The 15,087-nt window shown below is 38.6% G+C and overlaps 1 protein-coding gene across 7 annotated transcripts in view; it reads right to left on the bottom strand.

The window, feature by feature from the left end:
* Positions 1–1,708: 1,708 nt before the first annotated feature.
* ARNT2 (aryl hydrocarbon receptor nuclear translocator 2) overlaps positions 1,709–15,087 on the bottom strand; it is a 100,699-nt gene continuing 87,320 nt past the window's right edge. For all 7 annotated transcript variants that reach the window (XM_075858159.1, XM_075858157.1, XM_075858156.1 and 4 more), the window contains 11 exons: positions 14,157–14,233; positions 12,599–12,733; positions 12,241–12,315; positions 10,928–11,079; positions 9,407–9,479; positions 9,194–9,320; positions 7,535–7,631; positions 4,737–4,872; positions 4,153–4,318; positions 2,965–3,101; positions 1,709–2,494 (listed from right to left, as the gene is read on the bottom strand). In XM_075858159.1, coding sequence (XP_075714274.1) covers positions 2,396–2,494; positions 2,965–3,101; positions 4,153–4,318; positions 4,737–4,872; positions 7,535–7,631; positions 9,194–9,320; positions 9,407–9,479; positions 10,928–11,079; positions 12,241–12,315; positions 12,599–12,733; positions 14,157–14,233 — 1,274 coding nt within the window. In that variant the 3' untranslated portion in view covers positions 1,709–2,395. The remainder of the gene's footprint in view (positions 2,495–2,964; positions 3,102–4,152; positions 4,319–4,736; positions 4,873–7,534; positions 7,632–9,193; positions 9,321–9,406; positions 9,480–10,927; positions 11,080–12,240; positions 12,316–12,598; positions 12,734–14,156; positions 14,234–15,087) is intronic.

A 15,087-nucleotide genomic window follows, 5' to 3' on the forward strand; every position in this document is an offset into this window, starting at 1 on the left:
CTCTTGTGTTCATATAATGACTAATTGTGTGCATATATTTACACAGCTGGTATGAAGTGCGGCTGCTACTGGTTGGGGTCTCCATTAAAGCGGTCTAAGGACCCACTCTACATTTTTCTCAAATATGTTTTGCATTGGACCATTCTAGAACTTATATTCATTATTTCGTGAATTTTCTTTCTAAATTATTTGTTTTCCCACATGCTCATATTATTTATATTATGTTTTATACAAGACCCACGTATATCATTAGCTGGTGACAAGTTGTATATGTATATATCTGCAAAATGCTTAGTCAGGCTGAAAATAAACAGTGGAATTGAGCAATATGCACATTCTTTGTATACTTGAGATGAGTGAATCTACATTTTTTAGGTTAACCCTTTGAAATATGGGCATATCGTCTTCTATAATTTTGTTAGTTTGGCTAAATTTAGACAGGGTACTCTGTATTCAGACTATATGGGACTCATTAGATTGTAGTTTGCATAGTTAGTACGGTTCAGATAAGTTATATGTCCATCGAGTTCAACAAGGTACAGGAGAGGACGTGCAGGAAAGAACAGGGATGGGTAATTCTTAGAACTTTGTGTTCCCCTGTTGATCCAGAGGAAAACACAAAACACAACAGGAATAACATTTCTTGCCCCCTGTGCAAAAGGTTAGCGGCAACTAAAAAAATGTAGTTGTGTTGTTCGTATAATATATACTCACAATTCCTTAACACAATTTTAGTCAATTGCCTTGTAATAAAGACATGAAATGGGGCGGAGAGGGGGGATTGAAAGATCTTAAATGGTTGGGCAATGCACTTTTCACACTTGCAGTAAAACAGTTTTAACCTGCCACGCATCGTATGCAAATTAGTTTTCCAGTGTTTGCCGAACCGGGAAGTGTCCGGCATCTTGAGCTCCAAATCCTCCCCTTCCCCTCTGCAGTTGATGGTGCTCTGCCTGTATGATGCTGAAGACAAGCAGAGCCGTCAGACAACGGCAGAGGGGAAGGGGAGGATGTGGAGCTCAAGATGCGCGATTTAAGAAAAAGGGCGTGGCAAAATATCTGCCACTGTGCACCACAATTGCGCCAACATTTTGGCATGAACTAATCAAACCAAAAGGGATTATAAGAATAAGAAAAATCTCTAACATATTTAGCAACAAGCGCCAAATTAAACATACAGCGAGCGCCATGTGATAAATTATGCACATCTTTTCACTGTCAAAATCTTAGACCGCATTAGTAAATCTGTCCCAGAGCTCTGAACAGGAGTTCAGTGCTGAACGGAAGTGAGGGATTTTAGGGTGATATTCAGCAGGCATTATAGCACCTGCTGATTTATTCTAGGTTCTTCCTAAAGGAGTTTGTCTGGTGACAGACTCTCTTTAAACCTTGTGACACCTAAAGAGCATTGTTTCTAAAAATCCAAGACTAGTGGTAAGTCTGTAACTCATTCTTTCCGTCAAGTTATTACAAAACTTATCTGTTTCTTGTTGTATTTGTTTTTAAGAAAGCCCAGTCAAAACCCGTAGGTAAATCTGCCAAGATAAGCTGTAATACGTTTTCTGATCCCTTATCACCGCATAACTGGGTGAACCTGGGTGACAACCCTTGTGTAAACGGGAATGGCGGCATTAAGTAAGCAATGTATTGATTGGTTCCTATGAATATTTCTTTATCTTACAAAAGAAGAACAGTTGACAAATCAATGTAACATTGTGGCCATGTCACCGTTTAATGAAATGACGTTAGCAAAACACTGCATATTCAGACTATGCAATATGGCAATTGGTACAGGACATTCAGTAGTACAAAATACACAATGTATACGCCTCACATAACAGAACAGCTTGACAGTTTAGTAACCGTGTGACTGGTCATTGTAAAAGCCATGTTAAGACTGCCCAGTTCACAGCGGATTATGGAGGAGCCTGGGAAATGATAGGACGGGGATCTGAGTGTTACGTGATAATACAGACTATAGCGACAGAATGGTTTCACACAGTACAGTGGAGACAGACAGATGATTCCTAGGTCATATATGAATTACTGCCATTACATTCTATGCTGGTTCATCTGAAGATGGTTTTCCAGTTACAAGATATGCGGCCATTGTAGCAGCCAGTGTCATTTTGTATAACAATATGCCAGTTGATCGCAATGTATTTTCTGTCTCCCACTTACATTTCGCGGTCAGAGGGGCAGTCTGCAACATGTAATGACCACCGAGTATGAACTTGAGGCAGAAACGGACTCGTGATGTTCTCCAGCTTGTGAGAGTCAGGGATGTTTGGAGGGAGCAAGTATAAGTGCAGAGATGATACTGTCTCTGGTCTTTACTGTCTTACAATACAAAGCTGATATAGGTAACACAGAAAAGGAGATCTCTTCCGTAAGATTATTCAGAAAAAGGTGGAAACATCCCCAGGTCTGCAAAGTCTTCAATGTTGTAGTTACCAGTTCCTTGGGTGGGGTCTCCAGACATAGGTAGCATGTCCTGGGGTCACAAAAGATTTACATATGAATTCAGAAATGCCACTCCTACCCATGTCCCCTCTCAGATGGCAAATTTTGAATATTTATATTTTAACTATATTGCCCTCCATACAATGCAACTGACATGTCTCTTAGCGCAAGTTTGCAGAAAACACAAGGGAGTTGCTTAAATATATGCTCCCTAATATTGTGTTTTTATAGGAATTGTTCCAAATCTACTTCTACTCATTACACTCAATCCTCCTCCTATCCTTGAGTATCCGTCAGCAGAAAACAGACCACAGCTTATGGAATGTTAGAAAGTGTTGATGGACAGGAAGGAATCCAGATCACTCCCATAGCTGACAAGTCTGATATTGTATATTGGGAAATTTCATTGACATTATCTGAGAAGTATAGGTTGATCATTTTTACATCATTTATCCTTTTTCATTATCCATAACTCACAAACTTGACACATTTGCACAGTACCTGAAACACTTCTGCTTGGCCTGGCTGCTGATGGGAGTGTTGATCATTACTCTGTTGATTATGATGTTGGCTCTGCCACTGAGACCAGACTTCCGATGCCCGTCCCTGGAACTGGCTACCGCTCTGACCTGTTTCAGCTGCACATAATGACCAGATAAATACATACTAGAGCGATCTATAATAAGCTATACAATAAACATGGTGAATTTGATAGATGTCTCATTCTGCTGAATATAACTGATATAAATGAAACATACTGGTACGTGGTAAGTGAAATAAATATAGTGAATATGTGTATGCCAAGTCAATAAGTTGATGTTTACACTAGGAATTGTGTCCCGCTTTTTTCTTGTATGACAGATTATAAAAACTGATGCAAAAATGCATCCACTGTCATCATTTTTTTACTTTGTGGAAAAACGACTGTCCTTTGTTGATGCTTTCAGGTTTTGATCCTTTCTTGTAAGTGTATTTGTAACTGTTTCCTAGTGCATAGTGCTATGATGAAATATAGATGCACTGGCTGTCATCTGTCCCTTTTGTTTTTTCCATCCGTCACTTACTTTATTATACAAAAAAAAACAACATGCAAAAGGGTAGAAAAACCGATGGAAAAGATGTATGCAGCGTTTGACTATTTAAAAAAAAGCTTGTTGTCAAGGCTGTCGAGAGATGTGTTTAACACAAAAGAGAAAAACAAAATCTCATTAAAATTAATGGAATTTGTTGTAAGATCCATTTGACATGGAGGTGTGGACAAAGTCTAATTCATATAAACTGTATTATGAACAGGGGGAATTCTGTTCAAACCAGTGAGCTAGGGAGTCTTCAGTATTACCAAGCATAGATGGTGGTAAGAACAGAACAATTGCATTGTGGCTTACTATTATACTCTATGTTCATATAACTCATTCATATAAATTAAAATCTGACTGATCACTGGTTTAAAAAGGCCTTTGCTGTAGGATGAAGATGCCTGGTTACTAAACCAATGATCTTTTATGGGGACAGTAAGCAGTCAGACAGGGGTGCCCTCACATGTGTAGGGCTGCCATAGTTCATACTGGATTTGGAAAACTTTTATGGTGTGCCAAAATATACGTTTGTCACTACACATGTTAAGGAAAATGTCACAGATCAAGAGACTAGTCACTTTGGATTGTAGAAAGCCAGAAAGTGTAGACTTACTGAATGCAGCGTTTCTTCCTCCAAGGCTAGAGTAAGCATTTCCACTGGGAGATGACGTGGCTGGGCTTGACAGTGGACTATATGTGGATTGGTCCGATGTATATGTGTGACTTGTTCCAATACCAAATGGAGAAGTTTGAGCTTTTCCGGATTGTGTAGTAATTTGCTTTGAAATATAAAAAAAAATTTGACTTAAAATAACCCAGAACCTGGCTTACCAATTTGAAGAAATAGAGGACCCACAATTCAAACCCCTCTACAAAACAGCCCCCCCCTGCAGTAATCAGTCCCCCGGTTCAGCTGATGAAAACCCCAGTGATCAGCTGATATTGCCAAATGAAGCTTCAAGTGAATGGGCGACCAATGAAATATATAATTATGCCGATTGCCTTTGAATATCTGGCTAAACTTGTCATATAGATTCCCCTTGCGCAAGTCTTGAGACAAATCTATGAAATGGTGCACAACATTATAAAAACATGTCACAGAGATTGCCAAATCTGGCAGCAGAAAAGCTAAACCAACACAATTGATACATGAGACCCATTAAGACTAATCATCGAGATATTTGGAAGTGAAAATACCTGTCCTTGGAAAGGCGGTCGGCTTCCTGTCCAGACTTGCCCAGCATTAATCTGGCGTGATATCTGGGTTAAGTTCTGTCCTGTACCCGTGGGTGACTGGATTTCATTCACACCAGTCACATGGACCACTGAAGAACTGGAATAATAAAGTGGCAATAAAGAGGAGTTCAAAAACATTTTTGTGATTCATTCTACTTTGTGAACCAATATGGCATATTGTACATGATGGCCCATCAGGGTCTTCTGTATGGTTACCAATCAATTTAAGATACTAAAGTATTATGGCTAAGAGGGTACATTGGATGGTATTCTCCATTGTGCACGCTAGAAGTAATATGCACATTTGGCGATTACGGACATCTAGCATGTAGTATTGTATATAATAATGTATATATTTTGTCATGAACGGAACAAATTGCCTTCCTCGAGTTAACAATTAAAAGTCAAAGCCCTGTACATACAGGTAAACAAAATTCTGACTCCATAAATGTTAATGATGGAAATCGTATAAATAGTCCGCATCCTCCTGCCTTAGTTGGTAGCTTACCTACCTGTTCTGTATAGGCAGGAGGAGCTGCCGACATCCTCGTAGAGCTACACTTAAAGATTGTAGGTGGCACTCACCCCATTTTATCTATGTGTTCCAGTGAAAGTCCTAAAATGTGGCTGCTCCTACCCAGGGAGGAAGATTCCCAGGCAAGCTATTCAATGTACTTTATTTTACTATCACCTTTACTTTGCTTATTATATTTAGGTTTCTGGGTTAATGTCAATGTAAATAGAAATAAAAACTTTAAAAATGCTCGGCTAAGTTTTATTGTACTTATACTTTATGGTAGAATATCTATACTATATATTATGTGGTATACGATCAATAATATATACTATGTTGTATACCATCATTTTTATTTCTTATCTTTACTTTTATTTGGAGCCAGTAATGTGTCCAATACTAATAAAATGCTTTGAATGTATGCATCAAATCCTGTATTTGTGTGCAAATAGCAAATAATATGACATTTATTATATGCATATGTATTTTAATGAGGAACATACAGCAATATTGTGCAAATATCATGATATAAAGAGTCGTATAATTCATATTATTTTCCATGACTCTCACATAAGTCAAATACAACATTTCTCCTGTAAATTGTTACGCAAAATGTTATTGAGAATCTTAGTAATTTGGTTATCACTAAAGGAGGTGTTTAGTTCTATTTCCCATTTGTTTATATAGGACATATCTTAAGTGATGTCAACGTGTAAGGATTAGATATTTTTTTATAGCAGATTTTATTGTATTTAGTTTTCCAAATACCATGTATAATATTACATAGATTTGTCTCTTTTTCGATCTCTACCCATAATTTCCTGGGGGGTGGGGGGAGGGGGGTTAACGAGCCATTCAGTGATCCAACAAACATGTGTTTAATTCCTGTAGCTTAAAAAGTCTGGAAGCCCTATACCACCCCCCCCTTTTGTGTTTTCATCAATGTATCATATTTGATGCGTTGTTTAGTTTTTTCCCAGACAAATTGGTTTATGATTTTTTTAAATTAGTTTAAAGAAACTACTTGGAATCTCAATCGGGAGAGTTTGTAGGAGATATAACATTTTCGGAAGGGTGGACATTTTAACTAAGTTACATCTCCCAAACCAGGAAAATGGAAGAGTTTCCCAGCTATTAATATCTTTTTCTATCTTTTGTAGTAAGGGAGGATAGCTAAGATTGACTAATTCCTTATGATCTGGGCAAATTTTCACTCCTAAGTAAGTGAAGGAATCTTTAGCGATTTTAAAGGGGTATTTCCTGAGTAAATTAGACCACATCTCATGGGGAATGTTTGTTATATAGTTCTGATTTTGTTATGTTAATCTTAAAGTTGGAGATTGAGCCATAAATATCTAATTCTTTTAATAAACCCGCGATGGATTTGTTTGGAGTCGACAAAAGGGTACACTGCCTCTTAATTAAGCCATTCTGGAATACTATAGAAAAAATTCTAAACGCAATTTCCTCAACATCTATAAAATTGACACCTAATCTTATTCTCATGAACCTTTTTGACACTTAAAATTGTGACATCAACAATGAACTTACATTACATTTATTTAAAAAAAATCTACTCCCTTAATAAAATATTGGTACAAGGAAACTTGTATCATTTATAATTTTGAAAAAAGACATTGGATTAGATGTACAAACTATAATAAATTTCTCAAGATATGGCAAAAATGACTTTCCAAGAATCAGAGCTAGTCGACTCGTTTTTGTCTACGGATCTAATCTTTGTCTAGAAAACGTTGCTTGAGATAGAAACACGAAAAGATACTCTATCTGTATTTTTCTGATTATCTTTCTAGATCATCATTTAGTGGAATCACCTACCCTTTCCTTTTTCTCCCCCTATTCTGTTTTATTTTGTTTGATACTTTACTGCTCTGTAACGTTACAGTGATTCTGTATTAATCCTTTTGTTACTTTTTGAAAGAAAATTCTAAAATAAACAGTGAATTTACAAAAAAAATTGTTACGCAAAATTGATATTGATTATAATTGCAGTACAAAGATCACACTGCGGAATCACAACATATAAACGTACATGTCAATTGCAGCGACTGGCGTTGTGTGGCGGCCATATTTGGCTGCATACATTGTGTGATCCAATGCATTCTGACAGCAATCATTGCATTATTAGTGTTGGACTTTTCTGTGTTGACTCGGCCGAATCATTTATTCACCAGAATGCTCCTTTCAGGCCAATATGACCTCAAGGACAGTTCTACATATTTACCTGAAGGTCTTGCCACTGTGACCAGGTTGGAAGGGGCTTCCTGTTGAGTACAATTGCTGAGTCCCGCTGCTGGATGCTGACAACATTTTCTTCTCAGCTATTAGGGAAGTGGGAAAGACGTCAGAACTTTCCTTACATAGTAGCTACTTGCTATAATTGAAATACAGTGTAGGTTTTTTCTGCTTCATAACAAGTTTTTGTCAATATGAATCCCAAACAAGACCAACCATGTAGAGAGTGTGGTCACGTGACAGAATTGTGGACGGGATATTTTGGCAACAAAGCGCCCGGTAAGAGAATGACCTGCCCTACATTTTACCGGGCGTACTTTACAAACGGGGGCCACAAAAAAAAAAAACACTGGAGTGTCTCTTTAAAGAGGCTCTGTCACCTGATTATAAGTGTCCTATCTCCTACATAATCTGATCGGCGCTGTAATGTATATAACAACAGTGGTTTTTATTTTGAAAAACGATAATTTTTGAGCAAGTTATGAGCAATTTTAGATTAATGCTAATTAGTTTCTTAATAAACAACTGGAACAATGAGAAGTGTATGACGCTGACCAATCAGTGACCAATCAGCGTCATATACTTCTCATTGTTCCAGACCAGCATGATCCACAGCACAATCACACTGTAACAATAGGCTGGAACAATGAGAAGTGTATGACGCTGATTGGTCACTGATTGGTCAGCGTCATACACTCCTCTGTACAACGCCCAGTTGGTAAAAAGTAAAAACACGCCCAGTTGTCTATTAAGAAAGTAATTAGCATAAATCTAAAATTGCTCATAACTTGCTAAAAAATGATCGTTTTTCAAAATAAAAACCACTGTTGTTATCTACATTACAGCGCCGATCAGACTATGTAGGAGATGGGGCACTTATAACCTGGTAACAGAGCCTCTTTAAGGTTTAAATGTCACAATTTAGGTTTTCACAAATTTCACGTGAAAGTATGCTTATCCTATAATATGCAGCTTAACAAAATTCACCTAGATATTAACGCATTTAACTTTCACGTAAGGTTTACAGAGATAATGAATATGTCAGTAAAATAAATCCGCCTCCACCAGTTATAGTATTAAATCCTCACTCAATATATCTTCACAAACAGTATATAAATAATTTACAAGCAGTCAGATCTCTTGCAGACGTTACCCCCCTAATTCTATCCGAGACACAGGCCTCTGTTACCTCTGGAACTATGCATTGATGGCGACAAGCAGGCTAGCAGAAGGCACCCTGGATATGTTACATTACATTCCTTCTCAATGAAGACTCGGCATTTGACCCTTTTACTGCTTTTACAAACATACATAAATGCTTATTGAAAACACACATAACCAAGATCCCTGGAGTCCCTGAATTCTATTGCATACTCTGAACTGTCCTGATCTGAACTTGATAGGTATCTAAGATCACGTAATCCCTTTAAAGATTTAATAAATTGTTGAAAGTAGGCAGACTGACTCTATTAGGGTCAAGATGAAAAAGATGAACATTGATAGTACTCTAGGTACTGAGGCGTCAAGGGCAAGTGCAGAAAATATCCTGACGGTACACAGACAGGCTGTATGCCCAAAAATGACGCTTTAAAAACTATCACTTTTAATATCTTGTGATTGGTCTCACGGGATAAAATGGACAACTTACAGGCTGTGATTCCAGCAAACATCTCAGCAAAGCGTGGGTCCCGGTCTTGAGAAAATATGGATTCGGACTTATCAACCACAGACTTCCCCCCTTCATGTACATTCCCCGACAGATTTGGGACAGGCACCTGAAATGAAGGAAACCATGTCAGCGAACACAGGCTGAGCACACAGCAAGAAGATGGGTTGGGAGGAATATGTGACAGATACCCACCTGTGACAGGTCATAGGAGGACAGGCTGTCCCTTGGATGAACCTCCAGCTCGGCCTGCTGCTGCTGGACCTGCCTAGGAACACAGAAACAGCTGCGGAAATACTGTAGGCTATAACAGTATAGATAGTTTATCTGACGGAAACAAATAAACAGCATCGCTGCCCCAGATGTGCCCTCTATCATGCAGTGCAGTGTCCAAGGCAGAGGTCTTAAAGGAGTTTTCCAGTTTTATGCAGATAAAGCTTAAATGGAAGGTTCTGCAATATTAGAATATCTTTTATGTTTCAATCCTTCATTCAGTTTCACAATCTCTGTTTTCTTGCAGTGAGCGAAAACATGATTGTTTACATCCAGAGGCTTGAAACTTGTACCGCTAACATCCAACTGACACAGGTGCAGGGTTTGTTAAGCGTATCAGCTGTGCATCCGTGTTGGTTGGAATATTAAAAAATTGCATAACCCTTGAAAATGTTGATATTTGGTGACCAAAATGTGTGCTCAATATAATATAGAGGAGATTAATGAAATGCACTTCTGTATGAAATGTAAATGAAATAGTCTGCCCATATGTATATATTACATAGGAAGAGTCAACCATGTGGTCAGTTTGTATGCGACAGGTGTGGGGATCAGGTTTCATACTTAGCCTTCTTAGCCTTACCTGTGTGTTTTAATACATGTGATTATATATCTTACTGGGACCGGTAAAAGATCGAATACAAATGTGTCCACCTTTATCTTTGGTTGTGGACTCCAATTTATCATACATTTAATTAAATACAATATCACGACATGCTAGCAAACCTCTTGACAGGCCGCAAATCACATCACAGCCACTGGGTGGCCACACATAGACATCTCGTGACAGAATATGCAAAATCATGTTTTCTTTCAAAACTGGTCATCTAGCGCCACACATCTCACGATTTGTTGAAATAAGTAAAAAGGTGTGGAAGGAAATAGCTTCAGTTCGTTAAAGCTACAGACTGAAGCTACCCACAAACACTATGATTCTCATGCTCCAAATATCAAGGCTGTACTTCGTTCAGCTATAAACACTGACAAACTTCTTTTGTTCCCATATAGAATTGATGCAGCCCTCAAACAACTTTTATATTCCATTGTGCAGGGCTGGGGTCCTGGGTTCGAATCCGGCCAAGGGTAACATCTGCATGGAGTTTGTATGTTTTCCCTGAATTTGCGTGGGTTTCCTCCTCCGGAAATTTCGATTTCCTCCCACACTCCAAAAACATCCAGAAAGGGAATTTAGATTGTGAGCCCCACTGGGGACAGGGAGTGATAAATAAATAGTAACTGAGTAGTATCAAAGTAGACAAAGCTGGGGCAGGAACATGGTTTACAATGTGTTATATTTAAACATATATATCTGTGTACATTGTGTTATACTTACACATATACAATTATTACTCAGACCAGTAGATTAATACTGTGGCCTACATTTGTTCAGAATGTAATAGGAGAAGGATTAAGAGCAGGGCAGACTGTCTGCAGGCTACTTACTTCACATTGGTATTTGTACAGATAATGTATTCGATCTCATCAGAGTACGGGTTCTGGAAAGTGAAGCTGCTAGTGCGAAGTAACATCCAGTCTCGAGTCTTAGTGTGGAAGCGATACATCACTGATAACACCTGTCCCTTCAGCTTCACCACCTTGTGGAAGAAATGTTGCATTACAACAGAACAGACGAGCCTAAAATACAGTCGATCATTCAGATAACTAAAAGGTCATTTTTCATGAAGATACAATGGACTAATATATTTGCCCTTCTGTCTCCATAGTATGTTAACTATTTTATAATGGTGTCACATATCCGAACATTTCATCCCTACTGCTTACAATAGCTAGTTGTCTGGCAATACTACAACTGGTGTTTGGTTTTAGAATCAAGAGGTTTATAAAGCAGCTAAAGCTTAAATGACTCCACATTACAGTCGCAGAATATCCAAGGTAATGTATCCTTAGCTCCATGCACAAATATTGCTTTCTAGGCTTTATAAGATTATGAAATCCAATAAGCAGCTGAATTCTGACACTTGCCTGTCAGAATGAGCTAGGCCGAGTTCATCCACAGTGTAAAATCTCAGCTGCAGAACTATCCTGTCAATTTGCACCAAAACTTGCAGAGAATTTCGCATTTGCATTGTAATGGGTGAAATCTGCATGCCAAATTTGTGGCAAAATTCTGTGACAGATAGGACATCCACAATCTGCTGAAAATGTTGCAGTTTATTTTGTACAACCCCATTCACTTGCATTGTATTGTGCTTTGATGCAGATTTTTAGTGCAGATTATGAACAGAAAATCCACAAAGATGCTAAGTGTGAACCTAGCCTTACACTCCTCAAACACCACAGAAGTTAGGGCTGCTTGGCACAAGTGCGCCTACATTTTTGATCAAGTGCTTAAGCTTCTGGAGCAAGATTGTACACATTTAACAAGTACAGAACTTGCCAACGTATGTGGAAAGGAATTATGCAAAGCAGATGTCATTAAAATTCAACATCTAGTCTCTATCTATCTATCTATCTATCTATCTATCTATCTATCTATCTAATGTCTCGGAAAATTCAGAACACATCAAAAGTGCACTATTGTTACATCAGCTTGGGCACTCTGCAGTTCACAGCAGTTTGGTATACATCACTAAAAGCATATTTTTTGTGACTTTTTCTTTGCCCCAATTTTATTAAAAGCAAGGCAAAAAAAGCGCTTGTAAATTAGACCCTAATAAAAGGGTCATTCTGTGATTTGTTTCATAGTCTTTAATTAAAACAATGACATTGCAGTCGTAGTCCTCAGCACCATATACCTGCTGAAAACTTTCTCGAAGATGACTCTGGTCTTCAGGGTGGCAGAACTCAATAATATCCTTCCCCAGGAGGTCCTAGATAGTCAAGAAACAGTTGTGTTATAGTATCTTAGTAAATCTATAGCTTTACGGGCTCTGTAAGATGTAAAGAACAAGTCTAGGCCACTTCAATGCAAGACCAATTATGATGAGCCCACAAAAATGTACACGGTCTGATCAAAGGCACAGACCATGAAACAGTAAATAAACAAAGAGCAGAAAACCGAGGCCCCGCATATGACAGTCAAATAAACCCCGATCCTCGAAATACATCTACATTTCACACCTATCACAGATGGTAACTGGTCCCACCACTAACCTGTGGTTGGTACCCAACTACGCTGATGCACCGAGGGTCTACAAATGTGATGATTCCGTCTGTGTTGTGTCGTGATAAGAATTCGGTGGGAAGAGACATTCCATTCATATCCAGGCTCCCAGGAGAACTTGTGACCTGAAAAAGAAAGTATTCTACTTTATCCCATGATTTAGATTGAGCGGCAGAAATAATATGGAAAACTTGCAACTGGATCAATGCATTAGAAATGAATGTGTGTGAGTGACTGACTGACTGTGGAGGAAAAAAAATTACTTTAAGTGGAAAGAGAACAATGGAAGTCTGAAACTAGGTGATGGTTAAAGGGATGATGCATTCATTACAATATACACATAAGCCCGGTAGAGATGTATGTGAGCGTGAACAATGGCAGACATGATACTGTCCAATAAAGTAAAATACTAATAGGTGGAAGAATAATATTTAACAAGCATAATATAGTCCTATAAAAAACCTGTGAGTATAAGGCCTTATTCACATCTGTTGGAGGCTCCGTTAGAAGCCTCCGTCGCAGATCCGGCCCGACTGTACCCATTAAAGTCAATGGTGGTGTCCGGGGTGTAACGAAACCGTCATTACTGTGGTAGACTATATACATCTTAGACGAACGTGAATAACATGAAAATCACGTGCAGCACACGGACCCATTGATTTCAATGGGGCCATTCACACATGCAGGAGTTTTCACGCAGCAAGAGTCCGTTGCGTGAAACTCGCTGCGTGTCCTATATTGGTGCGTTTTCACGCACCTACGTGCCCATTGAAGTCAATGGGTGTGTGAAAACCATGCACCGCACACAGATGCACATATGCGTGTGCGGTGCGTGATTTGTGCATCAATTCAATTGAATTTTTTTTTAGAAAGGTGTGCTTGGTGAGTGCGTGAATAACGCATGCCACACGCAAAGCACACTGATGCATAACGCAATGCACACGGACCAGATTCACACGCGTTTTTCACGCACGTGAATCCGATACGCTCGTGTGAATGTAGCCTAAGTAGTCTGCATTTAGCTGCAAGCACGTATATATATAATGCAAGGGTCCAGAAAAAAGACAGAAGTGGTTGCTTGCAGCTCCTTTATAAAAAGACCCAGGACAACCCTGTCACACAGCATGGCAGTATTACCCCGTAACTTGGGCTACTGTCAGCTCCAGTTGAAAACTGCCATGTGAAAATAGAAATATATATTTATAATGTACCCCAATAAACCAGTTATAATAAAAATAAATTGTAATATGTTTCTGCTGACACTATCCATAGCCCCAAGTCCCTTGCATTGCCCCTGCCAAGAAAAATATATAAATATTTAAATATGTAAATAACGCTCTACATAGAGTTAAAAAAAAAAAGACACACACAAAAACATTCGGAAAAAAAACCACGAAAAACGTATAGTTATTACATGAAGACGGCAACTAATAATAATGATTCATTATTCTTAATTCTCACTTCTGTTTCACACATATGAATTTGATGTTTTTGAACAAAGTGAGGACAATGTAATATGTATATTATTAGTAGTATAAGCATTCAAACCTGCAATCTTCCTATAGCAACAAGGCAATATTTGCTTCCTTGCCCAGCCTCTGAATCTTCGTCCGGGATAGTCATTCCTATAACAGATAAGAGGTGTAAATGAGCAATAAAACATTGTTTTCTATTTAAAAAAAAAACAAAACTGAAAAGAAGGGCCTTAGGGCCTGTTCACATCACCGTTTCCCTTCCATTGAGAGGTTCTGTCGAAGGTTTCCGTCGGGTTAACCCCTCAACGGAAAGGCAAACAGAAAACTAAGCTACTGTTTCCCTCACCATTGATATCAATGGTGACGGAAACCTAATGTTTTCCGTCTGTCACCGTTGCGACAGGGTTCCGTTGTTCTTAACGGAACCAATTGTGCAGTCGACTGCGCTATTGATTCCGTCAAAGCGACGGAACCGTCACAACGGTGACAGACAAAAACCATTAGCTAGGTTTCCGTCTCCATTGAGTTCAATGGTGAGGGAAATGGAAGCTGAGGTTTCCGTTTGCCTTTCTGCTTAGGGGTTAACCCGACGGAAACCTCTGACAAAACCCTGAAGGCGGAAAGCGACGGTCATGTGAACAGGCCCTTTTAAGGGTTTTTTTCAGAAAATTAATGTTTATTTTTTTGTATAATTAAAAGTTATACAATCTTCCAATTTACTTTCTGTATTAATTCCTCACAGTTTTCAAGAACTCTGCTTGTTATTATTCAGTAGGAACATTCATTGTTTACTTCCAGTGGATAAAATGCTGTCCATGGTCATGTGATGGACACACAGGTGCTGAGATGAGATCGTTACAGTTACAGTATGTGTATCAGAGCTGTGTCTTGTAACAATCCCAGCGCCTGTGTGTCCATCACATGACCATGGACAGAATTTTATTCACTGGGGATGTAAACAATGAATGTTCCTACTGAATAACACCAAGCAGAGAGCTTGAAAA

Source organism: Rhinoderma darwinii, chromosome 3 (genome assembly GCF_050947455.1).
Source record: "Rhinoderma darwinii isolate aRhiDar2 chromosome 3, aRhiDar2.hap1, whole genome shotgun sequence".
In the NCBI taxonomy this organism is placed as follows: Eukaryota; Metazoa; Chordata; class Amphibia; order Anura; family Rhinodermatidae; genus Rhinoderma; species Rhinoderma darwinii.